At 41.1% G+C, this 16,123-nt stretch overlaps 1 protein-coding gene across 1 annotated transcript; it reads left to right on the top strand.

The window, feature by feature from the left end:
- Positions 1 to 6,653: 6,653 nt before the first annotated feature.
- On the top strand, positions 6,654 to 15,854 carry LOC146577076 (uncharacterized). Its single transcript, XM_085251851.1, has 3 exons — positions 6,654 to 6,997; positions 13,712 to 14,392; positions 14,718 to 15,854. Exons 1-3 carry the CDS (start codon positions 6,917 to 6,919, stop codon positions 15,384 to 15,386), a joined length of 1,431 nt encoding a protein of 476 aa, XP_085107977.1. The 5' UTR covers positions 6,654 to 6,916; the 3' UTR covers positions 15,387 to 15,854.
- Positions 15,855 to 16,123: the final 269 nt, after the last annotated feature.

Here is a 16,123-nt window from a genome sequence, read left to right as displayed (position 1 = left end):
GGCTGTGTTGGTCTGAGACTGTAGACATTAAAAAGTCCACAGGAGAGATGGTAGCTGATTAAACAAGTGTCATGAGATAATAACAAAATGCAAAGATTGGTGACAGCGCTTGGAACCATAAGGCAACAAAAAACTGTGAGAAATAATTTAGGCTCTGCCTGTGAATCACTCTTTGCTTCTCTTCTTCCTTCCATCCCATCATTTCATATATCACTCTGCACTTGCTATGTGAGAACAAGGCACAACTTGCTATTGCAATAAACTATAATCTAATTATCCACACCTAACAACTCTTGCACTTAATCTATAATAAAATGATGACAGAAAAATGTTATAGCCCTGCCTTTAGTAGCCTCACACAGCTCCTGCTGTTTCCTCCTCATGTCCTTACCAGCCATGTCTGCACAATGTTATATCATGAGTAATATTTTTTTTTAAATCCATCTAAATAAAACACACACATGCACACACAGTGACACTTTAGACCTTCTTCAGAATACTGTATATACTATGGGCATCATGGTGCTGATCCAGAATCCTTACATTATTATTTATTACTAGAGCTACAATAATAAAGCAATGAGGAGGGGAAGTAATAAATATGAAATAATGTATTTATGATGATTCCATGTGTTTCACTATCCACTCTGTGCAGGGCAAAGCTTATTACATGTTTAAACTGTAGAGATACAATCATTTTACTGCTGTAACATCCAACTTTTGTCTTATTTAAAATATAAATCTAATATAATCTGCTTCTTAATGTATGTTCTTTAAAATACAGCGTGTGTTTTTAATATATTATAATTATAATAATGCATAATTATGTGGACATGCATATTAGATCGTTTTTTAGTGAAATATAATCCCTCCAGAAAGGCAGGAAAAGCCCGGAAACTTACTTTAAAACTAAATATGTTCCCTAAAACGGTGACAGAGCTACAGACCCATGACAGCCTTACACAGGTAGCCAGCAGCTGTGACCAGCACTACTTGTGCAGTTAATAAAAGGACAGATAATGTTTGTCGCGCTGTTGCACACACAGCACGCTCGTTTGTTTCAGTTCGTCAGTAGCAACAAGACAGCTTACCAACGTGTACGTAATAAGCTAATACTCCTGTGTGCTACACACTACAGTGCACGCTGTACACCTACTTACTGGTTGTGTCGCATCAGTCTGTGTCTCTGAGTTAACTTGTGTTTCTCCTACAGCTCCGGACCGCTAAAAATGCGCGTGCTCTTTGTGAGCTCGTTCCCGGCTCGTAACCAGCGCGTTCTGCCGTCAAGGGCGATCATTGGTTAAATGTGATCATGTGACTGATGCAAGCCAGATCCTTTTATTTAGCAAAATGTGATTAATAGTTAAATATTATTGTTGAGGAGCACAGACAGGACTCCGCACGCACACACACATTAAAAAAATAATAATAATAATTTTTTAAAAAAAAGTTGCCTCAACAAAAGGGCACCTTGGGCACCATCAGGAAAGGGGCGGGTGCTCAAGCCCCTCTAGCCCCCCCCTCTGCACGTGCCTGCTGTTAGGTTAATTGTGCTGATCCTCGGGTTGGGGGATTTGTGTTTGTACTGGAGCGCAAAATTCAAACCAATGGAAGATGGACAACAAAAGTTCAAAGCCATCAGGTGCTCAGGTTAGAAAAAAGAGAAAAGATGCAGGTAAGCAGACGTGTGATTGGATAATGGCAGCTCATCCTGAACCAATCAGACTAAACTCCAAACAATACATTATGTTACAGATTTTAATATTAATTAGTCATTGTTACTTGTTGATTTGTCCTTTTCTCATTGTGTGACGAATTATGACGACTGTTTGGTAGCTGTTATTGTCTCTCTCTCTCTCTTCATGTGTGTTTCTCTGGTGAAACAATAGTTTTGTGTTAATGTCAGGGCTGCACGATTTTGCATAAAATGAGAATCACGATTTTTTGGCTTAGAATTGAGATCATGATTCTCTCATAACAATAAATAAACATAAAACAACAAATGTCTCACGTTTTGTTGTTGCAGCAAAATGTTGTCCTGCTTGAAATTCCGTCTCCACCGTTGCTCGACGCTGCGTGTACAGAGCAGGTAGTGCAACAATAGAAAAATAGTTGCGGGACGGCACTGTGTAGCGTTTGTCTAGGGTGTTGATCGTTTTCCTAAATCCCTCGTTTTGCACAGTGTTGATGGAGCCATATCTTTGGTCAGGTGATAAGTGATAGCCTCCGTAATGTCTTTGTGCCTGCGGGAGTTCGACGTGTATAGGGAAGCGCTGTATAAGGTTCCCGTTATTGATGTTTGGGTGGTTGACCGGGACGGATTTTCTCCTGTCACTTTCTCATCATCCCTGACGTGCTCTCCGTGGTTTTTTCCCTGCTAATTTTAGCATCACACGGCACAGCTTCTGTATCACGTGGTATAAGGCTCCGCCCTTGTCATTTGTTGAGCAGGAAGAGTGAGCGCTTGTTTTCATGCAGAGTACGTCCCGGATCAAAATGTGAAGTTTTACAAATCACCACTTCTTTAGTGAATATCATTTCAGTCTCAGACAATCTCATTTCTCTTACAGAGGTTGAATGCACCTTCTGCGGATGGCGGTACCACACAGTGTGCGTGGACTTCCCCTGCACAGAAGGCAACTACAAATGCTGTGAATGCTAAATAAACAGAAACAAATGATCCCTGTTGTCTTTGCTTGATGATTGGTTTGAGTCTTGACAATCCACATTGCTGGCGTTGCATCTTTCAATGCCAGCAATGGCAGGTATCAGTGCTCAAACCTTTTGTGTTTGTTTCCAACAAGTTGCCCACCTCGGGAAACAAAAATGTGTTCTTTTACTTGTCAGATGAACATATGAGACACTTTGACTCTTCAGTGCAGTGTGGAGCCTAACAAAGATCTGTTTTGTGTCCCAGCTGATCAGCAGGAGGAGGAGAGTCTGACGGAGCAGCAGAGGAACATTTTCAGCTACTTGGACTCAGCTCAGCCACTACAGAGGAAACAATGAGCTCAACACAGAAGGTGACAGACAGAGCAGGACCATATGACCAAAGATATTTATCACCATATACATTTGAACATTTGCCATAACGATGTAGCTGACGATAGAATTGACACCAGACAAAATACTTTACAGCTGCACAACTTTATTAAAAACCCATCAATGTATTTTCACTGAAACAAGCAGCTGTTGTTTATGTGCATTAAAGTTATATAAAAATGTAACAGTGCAAATGCAAATTCCTCGCTGACAGTTTAACCAAAAGGCGTTTCCAGTGGAAACTGGCCGACACATCCTGAGCATAACCATGTATAATATCCACTAAACTTCAGAAGAGGTTATACAGTCGTGGCCAAAAGGTTTGAGAATTGCATAAATATTGGAACCTGGAGAAGTTGCTGCTTAAGTTTTTATAATAGCATTTTGCCTGCACTCCAGAATGTTATGAGGAGTGATCAGATGAACTGCATCGTCCTTCTTTGCCATGAAAACGAACTTAATCCCCAAAAAGCCTTACCACTGCATTTCATTGCTGTCATCAAAGGACCTGCTGAGACCATTTCAGTGATCGTCTTCTTAACTCAGGTGAGAATGTTGGCGAGCACGAGGCTGGAGATCATCATGGCTGTATCCCGATTCAGGTTCTGCAGCTTTAAAGTCCTCAAGGGCCGCGTACTCAAAGACCGCTAAGGCCGAAGTGCGAGGCTCGTAGGCTCGTGAAATGGGACGTCTAGCCTCCGTCGCGCTGCCCAGGTTGCCTAGCAACCATGATACTAACAGCTGGAAACGTTTCATACAGCTTTGTTTGACAGAAATGAAGGAGAACATATTTAGTTCATTTGTTTCTACATGATCTCTGTGTGATTTGATGAGTATCTGAGGCTGAGACCACAGGACTGTGAAACATGATTGTTGGGCTTCATTTCTGTGCTGAACAGTCGTTTAAGATTAGCTGTAAATAACAATTAGCTGATGTTGTTCATGAGACTAAAGTCATCTCACTGTGGTAATGTAAATATAATATGGCCAATATTATAGTTATTATATTAATCACTTCACTCACAGACAAGTATCTGTGACAGTGTGTATACAGATGTCTCATATATAAGAGACAAATTTTGTTCCTTCAGTATGTTGGCATTATTACATTTGGCTCAATGCTTACATATATGTGTAAAAGCAAATGTAGGAGGTGTGATAACTGTGTCTGATAGAATGAAGAGTAGACTGATATATGAAATATTCCTTTATTGGGTGAGAAAATCGGACCATGTCATAACTGCTTTAAGTCACACAGAATAGACATCAGAGCCTTAAACAGGCTGATTTCTGCTAAATGGGTCAAACTGGGCAGAAAGTCTACAAACACATAACATCCTTATAGAATATGATGTAACACTATAGATCAACTTAGCTCAGAATATATTAAATTCAATTTTATTTATATAGCGCTAAATCACAACAAAAGTCGCCTCAAGGCGCTTCATAGATACAGAGAAAAACCCAACAATCATATGACCCCCTATGAGCAGCACTTTGGCAACAGTGGGAAGGAAAAACTCCCTTTTAACAGGAAGAAACCTCCGGCAGAACCAGGCTCAGGGAGGGGTGGCCATCTGCTGTGACCGGTTGGGGTGAGAGAAGGAAGACAGGATAAAGACATGCTGTGGAAGAGAGACAGAGGTTAATAACAGATATGATTCAATGCAGAGAGGTCTATTAATACATAGTGAGTGAGAAAGGTGACTGGAAAGGAAAAACTCAATGCATCATGGGAATCCCCCGGCAGCCTACGTCTATTGCCGCATAACTAAGGGAGGATTCAGGGTCACCTGGTCCAGCCCTAACTATATGCTTTAGCAAAAAGGAAAGATTTAAGCCTAATCTTAAAAGTAGAGATGGTGTCTGTCTCCTGAATCCAAACTGGAAGCTGGTTCCACAGAAGAGGGGCCTGAAAACTGAAGGCTCTGCCTCCCATTCTACTTTTAAATACTCTAGGAACAACAAGTAGGCCTGCAGAGCGAGAGCGAAGTGCTCTAATAGGGTGATATGGTACTACAAGGTCATTAAGATAAGATGGGGCCTGATTATTTAAGACCTTGTATGTGAGGAGCAGGATTTTGAATCCTGGATTTAACAGGAAGCCAATGAAGGGAAGCCAAAACAGGAGAAATATGCTCTCTCTTTCTAGTCCCTGTCAGGACTCTTGCTGCAGCATTTTGGATCAGCTGAAGGCTTTTCAGCGAGTTTTTTGGACATCCTGATAATAATGAATTACAGTCGTCCAGCCTGGAAGTAATAAATGCATGAACTAGTTTTTCAGCGTCACTCTGAGACAGGATATTTCTAACTTTAGAGATGTTGCACAAATGGAAGAACGCAGTCTTACATATTTGTTTAATATGTGCGTTGAAGGACATGTCCTGGTAAAAAATGACTCCAAGGTTTCTCACAACGTTACTGGAGGCCAAGGTAATGCCATCCAGAGTAAGAATCTGCTTAGATACCATATTTCTAAGATTTTCAGGGCCGAGTACAATAACCTCAGTTTTATCTGAATTAAGAAGCAGAAAGTTAGCGGCCATCCAGGTCTTTATGTCTTTAAGACATTCTTGCAGTTTAACTAATTGGTGTGTGTTATCTGGCTTCATGGACAGATAGAGCTTGGTGTCATCAGCATAGCAGTGTAAATGTATGCTATGTCTTCTAATGATGCTGCCTAAGGGAAGCATGTATAATGTAAACAGAATTGGTCCTAGCACTGAACCCTGTGGAACTCCATAATTAACCTCAGTGTGTGAAGAGGACTCTCCATTTACATGCACAAATTGGAGTCTATTAGATAGATATGATACAAACCACTGCAGCGCAGTACCTGTAATACCTACAGCATGTTCTGATCGCTCTAATAGGATATTATGGTTGACAGTATCGAACGCTGAACTAAGGTCTAGCACATAGGTGTCAAACTCAAAATTTGGCCCGCAGCCTAATTACATTTGGCCCGCGAGGCCATACCAAATTACTATTAGAGCTGGCCCGCCGGTCTTATGCAGCGCATGTACTGCTAATACTACAACTCCCAGAATGCTCTGTTGGCGTTTTGGCGCGTCAGTCAGGACAGGACCCATTAACGCCCTCTCCTCTGTTTACTGTAGTCATAGCAACCGCATGAATACTGCCGCGCTACCTCTCCCAAAATGGCGAAAAGAAAGAACGAAAACAGAAGCTTCCTGGACAGGTGGGAGACAGAATATCTGTTTACCTATGTAAAAGACAGACCTGTTTGTCTTGTATGTGGAGCTCATGTGGCTTTAACCAAGGAGTACAACATTAGACGACACTATGAAACGAAACACCAAGAGAAGTACAAGGACCTGGACATGACTCAAAGGCGCCGGAAAGCAGAAGAGATGAAAAGAAGTTTTGTTTCACAACAGACTATGTTCAAAAAAGCCATATCACAAAGTGAGGCTGCTGTAAAGGCTAGTTTTGTTGTGGCAGCAGAGATCGCAAAATCAGCCCGGCCCTTCAGTGAGGGAGAGTTTGTGAAAAGTTGTATGATGAAAGTGTGCCCAGAGAAAAAGCAAGTATTTTCAAATGTTAGCCTGAGCAGAAACACAGTAGCTGATCGCACACGTGAACTTGCCAACAATCTAAATAACCAGCTGATGGAGAAGGGAAACAGTTTCGTTGCATTCTCCCTCACTGTGGATGAGAGCAGCGACGCCTCTGATACTGCCCAGCTTTCAGTCTTCATCCGTGGTGTGGACTCAACTCTGTGTTACGGAAGAACTTTTAGGATTAAAATCAATGCATGGAACAACCACAGGGAAGGAAATATTTGAAGAGGTTTCCAAATGTCTAACTGAAATGAAGTTGCCATGGGAAAAACTTGTGGGGTTAACGACAGATGGTGCACCAGCGATGTGTGGTCAAAGGAGCGGACTGGTGGGCAGGGTACGGGAGAAGATGCGAGCGGAGAACTGTGCAGGTGAGCTGACTGTTTATCACTGCATCATACATCAAGAATCACTTTGTGGCAAAGCCCTAAAGATGGAACATGTTATGACCGCAGTAACACGAGTAGTTAACTTTATAAGAGCCAAAGGTCTGAATCACCGCCAATTCAAATCTTTTCTTGAGGAGTGTGGTTCGGAATACGGAGACGTGCCGTATCACACGGAGGTGAGGTGGTTAAGCCGAGGGAAAGTACTGAACAGATGTTTCGAGCTACGCGAGGAAATATTTCAGTTTCTGGAAAGCAAAGGGCAAGACACAGCTGAGCTCAGGGAGCAAGAGTTTCTGTGTGAGCTGGCCTTTATGTGTGATATCACGAGCCATCTCGATGCACTGAACCTGCAGCTTCAGGGACGGGGGCGTATCATCACAGATATGTACACTGCAGTGAGGGCTTTTAAAACGAAATTGTGCTTGTGGCAGAATCAGATGCTACAAGGAAACCTGGGCCATTTTCCCTGCTGCCAAACGATGAACATGCAAATCTCTACTGCTGTGTTCCCATGTGCACAGTTTGCTGAAAAACTCTGTGTACTCAGTACTGAGTTTACCTGGCGGTTTGCCGACTTTGACGCCCAGAAATGTCGATTTGAACTGCTCAGTAATCCTTTTGCAGTTGACGTGGCAAAAGCACCAACAAACCTCCAAATGGAGCTGATTGAACTCCAGTGTAGTGACACGCTGAAATCAAAGTATGATGCTGTGGGCGCTTCACAATTTCCACATTTCATCCCTGACACAATGCCTGGGCTCCGGACCCACGCTGCTCAGATGCTCTCCATGTTCGGCAGCACTTACCTATGTGAGCAACTATTCTCCTCAATGAAGATGGCCAAAACATCTCACAGGAGACGTCTGACCGATGAACACCTTCACTCGATCCTGAGGATTTCCCCAGCACAGAGCCTGAGCCCAGACATTGAGGAACTAGCATCCAAGAAGAGATGCCAGGTGTCTGGCTTGGACGCATCAGAGTAGATCAGTGTGTAGCAAACTGAGCTATAATTACCATTTTCTTTGTGCAATTTGTCTTGCTACTCCCAGACATGGGCTTGAATGGTTTCACGTTTAATGATATTTTTATTAGTTAAGTGGTTTATTATTGTTATTTTATTTTTACATTTATTATTAGCCTGGGGAAAAAGTTTACTGCTAAAATTTAAATCAGAAGGCTGCAAATACAATTTTTACTTAAGAAATGCATTCCAGTGATATGTTATTTAATTGGAATTTCAATTTTGCATGTGTGCAATATTAAGTTATATATGTTTATATAAGTTATATATCGTTCAGTATTAAGCGTTTCTTATTCCATATTCAGTTTTTCAGCAAAACTTATTTGAGTCTGTAAGAAAAGGTTCCTTGTTATATTTGGAGGAAGATTTTTTTCAATAAATATTAACGTTGGCCCGCGACTTTGTTCCAGTTTTGAATTTTGGCCCACTGTGTATTTGAGTTTGACACCCCTGGTCTAGCAGGACAAGCACAGAGATGAGTCCACTGTCAGAGGCCATAAGAAGATCATTTGTAACCTTCACTAAAGCTGTTTCTGTGCTGTGCTGAGCTCTGAAACCTGACTGAAACTCTTCAAATAAACCATTCCTCTGCAGATGATCTGTTAGCTGTTTGACAACTACTCTTTCAAGGATGTTTGATATTAGAGCTGGGCGATATATCGAGTTTTTAAAAAATATCGATATATTTTTATACGAGATATAAGATGTGACAATATCCTTTATATCGATATAGTCTATGTTACATTATAATTATACCTGTGGAGCCGCAAGTTTGCCTCTCTTTCGTCCACTTTCGTCTTCACAACGTTACTCGGCCTCGCCTCTCCTTCACTGAACACAACTCCCCCTCCTCCCCCATTGCTTCACCTGCAGGAAGCGACAAGATGGACACGGCAAATCTCCATTAACGAGTTACTGCGCATCGACCCGTGTGTGGGGCTGGACGCCGTCAACGTGTTAGCTAGCTAACCACGCTAACGAGCTAACCACGCTAACGGCATGCAGCCCAGAGGTGGTGCACGGACTAAAATCCTTTCATTTTCTCAAAAGTTGACAGCGCGCCTTATGTATGAATTCTGGTTGTGCTTGATGGCTGCGAACCGATTTTATGTGGTACACAGCGCTCAGCAATCTGTCAAAAAATGTTTTAGTACGACTTTGGTAAGCTACGGAGCTGCACCGCTTGATGGATTGTCAGAGCATTACGGCTGAGCCTCGCGGAGTGATACGTACTGTGCTTCAACACAATATTACAATATTACCCTACTGTGTATAAGGACCATAAATGGCACCTGTTAAGAGACGTGGTTGCGAAGCGGATTTCAAACTCCAGGCTGTCAGTCACGCAGTACAAGTTGGGAACTGAGCAGCTGTGAAATCTGTCTTTGTTATTGTGCTCAGCGTCTTTTAGTTTACATTTTGACTGCACAATTGTGAGCTTTTTGTTATGCACAAAAACAACATTGTTTTCTTTTATTTATGGAGCATTATTATTTAATAAATGCTCATAATTTATTTTTGAGTAAATTTTATGTACATCTGCTCTATATATAGATATATATCTTATATCGCCAACAAGCTAAAAAATATCGAGATATGAATTTTGGGTCATATCGCCCAGCCCTATTTGATATGAAAGGAAGGTTGGAGATTGGCCTATAATTAGCTAAGACTGCTGGGTCTAGAGATGGCTTTTTGAGTAAAGGTTTAACTACAGCCAGCTTGAAGGCCTGTGGTACATAGCCGATCATTAGAGATAGGTTGATCATATTTAAGATCGAAGAATTAATTAATGGCAGGACTTCTTTGAGCAGTTTTGTAGGAATGGGGTCTAAAAGACACGTTGATGGTTTGGAGGAAGTAATTATTGAAGTTAACTCAGAAAGATCAATTGGAGAAAAAGAGTCTAACTTAATATCAATGGTACTAAGAGTAGCTGTAGATAATATTACATCTGTGGGATGATTATTGGTCATTTTTTCTCTAATGATAAAAATTTTATTTGTGAAGAAGTTCATGAAGTCATTACTAGTTAACGTTAAAGGGATGGTTGGCTCAAAAGAGCTCTGACTTTTTGTCAGCCTGGCTACAGAGCTGAAGAGAAACCTGGGGTTGTTCTTATTTTCTTCAATCAGTGATGAATAGTAAGATGTTCTGGCTTTGCGGAGGGCTTTCTTAGAAAGCAACAAACTATTTCTCCAGGCTAAATGATGATCCTCTAAATTTGTGACACGCCATTTCCTCTCCAGCTTACGAGTCATCTGCTTTAGGGTAAGTGTTTGAGAATTATACCACGGAGTCACGTACTTCTGATTAGAGACCTTAGTTTTCACAGGAGCTACAGTATCCAGAGTCGTACGTAGTGAGGAGGTGAAATTATTAACAAGAAAATCGACCTCTGTTGGGGTAGCGTTCAGATAGCTGCTCTGCTCTGTGTTGGTACAGGGCATTGGAGATGATAACAGTGGGTGGATTATATTCTTAAACTTAGTTACAGTGCTTTCAGAAAGACATCTACTTTGATAAAGTCTACTCTTCACCGCTGTGTAATCAATTATTGTAAAAGTAAATGTTATCAGGAAATGATCAGACAGGAGAGGGTTTTCAGGAAACACTGTTAAATGTTCAGTTTCTATGCCATATGTTAAAACAAGATCTAGAGTGTGATTAAAGTGGTGGGTGGGTTCTTTTACATTTTGAGAGAAACCAATTGAGTCTAATAACAGATTAAATGCCATGTTGAGGCTGTCATTTTTAGCATCTACATGGAAGTTAAATCAATTTGTTGATCAATTATTAAGTCATGTACTAACAGAGACTTGGAGGAGAGAGACCTAATGTTTAATAATCCACATTTCACTGTTTTACTCTTTGGTTCAGATGTGGATACTGTATTGTTCTTTCTTTGTAATTGTTTATGTTTAAGTTGTTTGTTGCTGGTTTTTAGTTTGTTTTTTGTCTTTTTGGGAGCTGACACAGTCTCTATGGAGATGGTTTTTTGGGGGGGTAGCAGGAGGAGAGAAGCTGCAGAGAGCCGTGTAAGACTGCAACTCTGCTTCCTGGTCCCAACTCTGGATAGTCATATTTTGGGGGGTTTAATAAATTTGTCCATATTTCTAGAAATGAGAGCTGCTCCATCCAAAGTGGGATGGATGCCGTCTCTCCAAACAAGACCAGGTTTCCTCCAGAAGGTTTGCCAATTATCTATGAAGCCCACATCGTTTCTGGGACACCAATCAGACAGCCAGCAACTTAAGGAGAACATGCGGCTAAACATGTCACTCCTGGTTTGATTGGGGAGGGGACCAGAGAAAACTACAGAGTCCGACATTGTTTTGGCAAAGTTGCACACCGATTCAATATTGATTATAGTGACCTCCGATTGGCGTAACCGGGTGTCATTACTGCCGACGTGAATTATGATTTTACTGAAATATACATAAAGCATATAAACAATTACAGCAATATGATGCAACAAACACAGCAGCTACTGATCCAAAATACTCAAAGCTTCATAGAACTGAAACCAACATTTATTTTTAGCTCCATTCTGCTGCTGATGCATACTTTAGGTTTCTGAACATTAAACTTGTTGCTGCCTTTCATAGTGTGTAACTTGAAGGCCCTGAGTACTTTCTCCCACACTGGAAACACTGGGATGATCACATTATTTGAACATTACCTAATAAGACTGATTCAGCACAGACAGTTATGTTAAACTTTCCTAGCAGTCCTTCACAAACAGGGAACAGTCTGTCTATTCTCTCCATCTGTCAGCTGCTGCTGGCTCTTCCTCCTCCTCTTCCTCACACACTGCTGAGTTTGTCCTGGTGGATCATCAGGGCTGCAAAGCCTCACAGATGATGTGCAGCAGTGGCTCCCTCAGTCTGTCCTCACTCTGGACACTTGCAGTCGTCACACATGGAAATCAAATGTGTGATAAGCTGCAGGATTCAAACACAAGTGTAACTTATAAACACATGTTCATACTTTTATTCCACAATCAGAGAGAAAGAAACAGAGAGAGAGTGCAGGACAGACAGGTGACAGTCTCAGGTGTACACACTGCTACACAACAGCACCAGAGAAGCAGGATTTAGTGTTTGTGTTATTACGAGTGTAAACAAGAAGAGTTCCAGATGGTGCAGTGGACACATGTGTGACTGCTGTGATTAAAGCATCTTTCTTTCAGCTTAACGAGTGAACCGTCAGCTCGTTCAAACACACGTTAAAGTCCGTTTGGCTCGACACCACCGAACAGAGGCAGCAATATAACACAGCTAACATTAACAGTGCAGTGGATCCTGCTTGTGCCGTGATGTTCAGGACTGCAAACCGAGCAGCATCACTGACTTTCAGCTTGTTGTGTTTGTGGATATATGACTGACTTTAATTATCCACAAAATCATCACATTCTCTGTCAGATGAAGGTCGACTATTGAACGGCGTATATTTTAAAGGCTTTAAAACCAAGTTAACGCTGAAAGTACAAACATCACTAATGTCACATAACTCTGCCGACAAGGCATAGCTATGGCTATGAAATGCTCTTTGTGTATCACTTCTTCATTATGAAAGATGTCATTAATGCACTAGTAATGTCTCATCTGGAGTATTGTTCAATCATTTGGTCAGCAGCTAATAAGACAGATCTTAACAGACTTCAGTTAGTCCAGAATAAGGCGTCCAGATTAGTGTGAAGATGTTCATACTATACTAATATTGATCAAATGCATAATAACCTTTCTTGGCTTCCTGTACAGGCTAAAATATTCTATGGCTTACTTGTAGTTCTAAAGAAAGCAATTCTGTTAAACACACCACATTTATTCTGCTCAGCTGCAGTATCCAGATGAAATACATCATCATATTACACAGTTTTCAACAAGCTGCAATTTAGTAAATGCTCGAGTTAAAAGTAACGTTTTGTAAAACTGTTACATTTAGAGCAACTTTTAAGTGGAATAAGTTGCCTTAAAAAATTAGAGAATTATTCAAAACTTCAATGAACACTTAAAAGCCGATTTACAGAGCTTTTAGTTGTTGTAAATATTGTAAGACATGATTTGTTTTTGAAATTTGTGTAATGTGCCTCAATGTTATTGATATTATTATTATTATTATTGATTGCTTATATTTGAACAATTGTGAAACCTCACTGTGGATGTAAGAGTGAAATTATGTGGATATCTTGAATCCACTTTATTGTGTAATATTTTATGTGAGTATTTGACGGAAGACGAGCAACATCTGTTGTGGAAGCTAACGGGGTTCCTTTAGAATAAACAAACATAGGATTTATTATCACTGAATAATTCTGTATAAATCTATACAAATTATAGAAATATGTGATAGGAAACAACAAAATAATCTAAATTATAAAACTGTGTGTGTGTGTGTGTGTGTGTGTGTGTGTGTGTGTGTGTGTGTGTGTGTGTGTGTGTGTGTGTGTGTGCATGATTTTAGTGTTTGAACAGTCATGAATTATCTTTAACAGCAGGTTGGATGTAATGTGTTAGAACTACCAGCAGGTGGGGATAAGAGACCTTTAAGGTGTTTGGTGCCACGCTCCACCTTCAGGTTTAAAACTAGTGTTAATGGAGTTTGAAGGTTGAGTTTGTTCCACGACTGCATTTCACTCACTGCCTCTGTTTGTATCTCTGTCACTGCAGGACCAACATGGAGCCAGAAGTCAGCGCTCTCAGGAGGCCGACAAACCTCACAGAAGAAAGGGAGAGAAAAAACACACCTGTGACGAGTGTGGGAAGGGTTTTACTGTGAGGGCTTCACTAAAACGGCATCAGGTCATCCACACTGGAGAGAGACCGTTCAGCTGTGACTTGTGTGGAAAGTCTTTTTCCTTCAAGCCTTCCCTAAGAAAACACCAACTCATCCACAGTGGAGTTAAAGCATACAGCTGTGATCAGTGTGGCAGAGCTTTTACTCGCAGTAGCCACTTACAGAGTCATCTAGTTACCCACTCTGGAATTAAGGCATACAGCTGTGATCAGTGTGGCAGAGCTTTTACTCGCAGTAGCCACTTACAGAGGCATCTAGTTACCCACTCTGGAATTAAGCCATACAGCTGTGACATCTGTGGAAAAACTTTCAGCCGGAGAGGGAGCCGAAATACACACCTACGCATTCACACCAGACATGATGTGTACTGCTGTGAACAGTGTGGCAAATACTTTACAACAGACGCAGACTTACAACGACACATGTTTACCCACACTGAGGAGAGACCTTATCAATGTGAGCTGTGTGAGAAGACTTTTAAATCTCCACGTTACCTGAGACAATACCAACAGATCCACACCAGAAAGAGACTCTACAAGTGCAGCTACTGTGAGGTATGTATTTATATTGTTATCTTGTCATTTTAGCCTGACTGTTTGGAACAACTCTGCTCATTAAACTGTGTTAGCATGTTAGCAATTCTACTGCATGGAAAAGCAGCTCTGAGTGATTATTCAGATTTTCCTTTCAGTTATGATTTTAGTATTACTGTAGTATTATGGTGGTAGTATTGTAGTTATTGTAGCCCAGTAAACTGAGTGTGTTAACTGAAACAGTCAAATGTAGTTGGACGTCTGCAGAGATGCTCTTTATTTCAGGCGACGTTCAGGATACAAATGTTGAAGGACTGACTTACACTGTCTTTGTGTCTTTGTTTAGAAGCAGAGCCACACAGATGGATCCAGTTCTCAACCCTGTCATCACTGTGGTGGTGGGAAAGACTTTCATTGTGACCTCTGTGGAAAAACTTTCAGTCGGCAAAAGACCCTAAAAGTACATCAACGTAGACACACTGGAGACAAACTGAAATACTGCAAAGAATGTGGGAGAAGCTTCACCACATCAAGTGAGTTAAAACAACATGAACTGATTCACAGTGGGGTTAAAAAGCACCTCTGTGATCAGTGTGGGTCATCCTTCACCACTGCATGGAAGCTTGAATCACACAAACGAGTCCACACAGGAGAGAAACCACACAAGTGCAGACACTGTGAGAGAAGCTTCTCACATTCAAGTACTCGTAACAGGCATGAACGTGCACACATGGAAGGAAACTACAGCTGTGACCAGTGTGACAAGAGCTTCAGGAATCTCAGTTCATACTCTGCACACAAACGATCCCACGTTACTAATAAACTGTTTCACTGTTACCAATGTGCCCAAACATTCACCTCATTGTCTGCTCTGTGCAAACATCAGCGCGATCACTCAGGGCTGAAATCACTCCCATCACTGGATCACAGTGAATCTGAAGACACAGAAAGATCCTCTGGTTTCCTCTGGTCAGAGTCAAAAAGCTTGAGATCAGGCTCCACAGAGTTCAGATAGAATCATTTAAACTTGTGTTGAACTGAACTGGTTGCTGGGCTGAACTTCTACATAATACAGATCTACATGGGATCTTCTTTTCTGTTGTTTTACTGAGTCAGTTTTGTCCTTTTTTCTCTGTCCTGGTTTTGCTCGTCTGTAAATGATTGAAACTCAGTCAAATAGTTCATTGTTCTCCAGCAAAACGTTTTGGAAACTCATGTTTAACCTTTAAAACTCTGACATGTTTTAGCACACAAGGCTTCATCGGGGAGTTCACTCATGATTGGACCATGATAACAAAGGTTTTTAGTTCTTTCAAAGAGAGTCTTGGAGATGTTTGATGTTTCTGTTTTTCTGAAACCACCTGAAAGAAAAACAATTTTTCTTGCTTTATGTAGTGTGGAAGTTTTTAATGTTTCTTCATCTGTGATGTTCTTGAATGTGTTCACGTGAAGATGGTACAAATAAACTGTCCTTTCAGCTTTAGCTCCTAATTTATTCATTATTTATGGATGTAGCACAGCAGGCGTCTCTTGATTAACACATGGAGGGCTCGGGATCTGATGGTGTCGTCTCCCTAATTTGCCCACTCAGTAAATCTCACCCATGGCCAAGAAATTGAAATAAACCTTGTTTCCCTGCTGGATAGTGATCCACTGTAACTCTGCTCCTCCTTCCTGTTTAGGATTTCTGTGGCTGAAGTAAAATTCCCTCCATCCATCACTTATCCCAGCTAACCCAAAGTGAAATAAAGT

Source organism: Mchenga conophoros, linkage group LG3, assembly GCF_057382185.1.
Source record: "Mchenga conophoros isolate Kocher_MC1m ecotype Shallow Benthic linkage group LG3, M_conophoros_male_GT1.1, whole genome shotgun sequence".
Lineage (NCBI taxonomy): Eukaryota > Metazoa > Chordata > Actinopteri > Cichliformes > Cichlidae > Mchenga > Mchenga conophoros.
This window is presented reverse-complemented; position numbering and strand designations above follow the sequence as displayed.

Coding starts and splice junctions, on each gene's coding strand:
- LOC146577076 (XM_085251851.1), top strand. CDS start 6,917: ATGGTGCACCAGCGATGTGTGGTCAAAGGAGCGGACTGGTGGGCAGGG. Junction 6,998..13,711: donor GCGAGCGGAGAACTGTGCAG/GTGAGCTGACTG, acceptor CTGTCACTGCAG/GACCAACATGGAGCCAGAAG. Junction 14,393..14,717: donor ACAAGTGCAGCTACTGTGAG/GTATGTATTTAT, acceptor GTCTTTGTTTAG/AAGCAGAGCCACACAGATGG.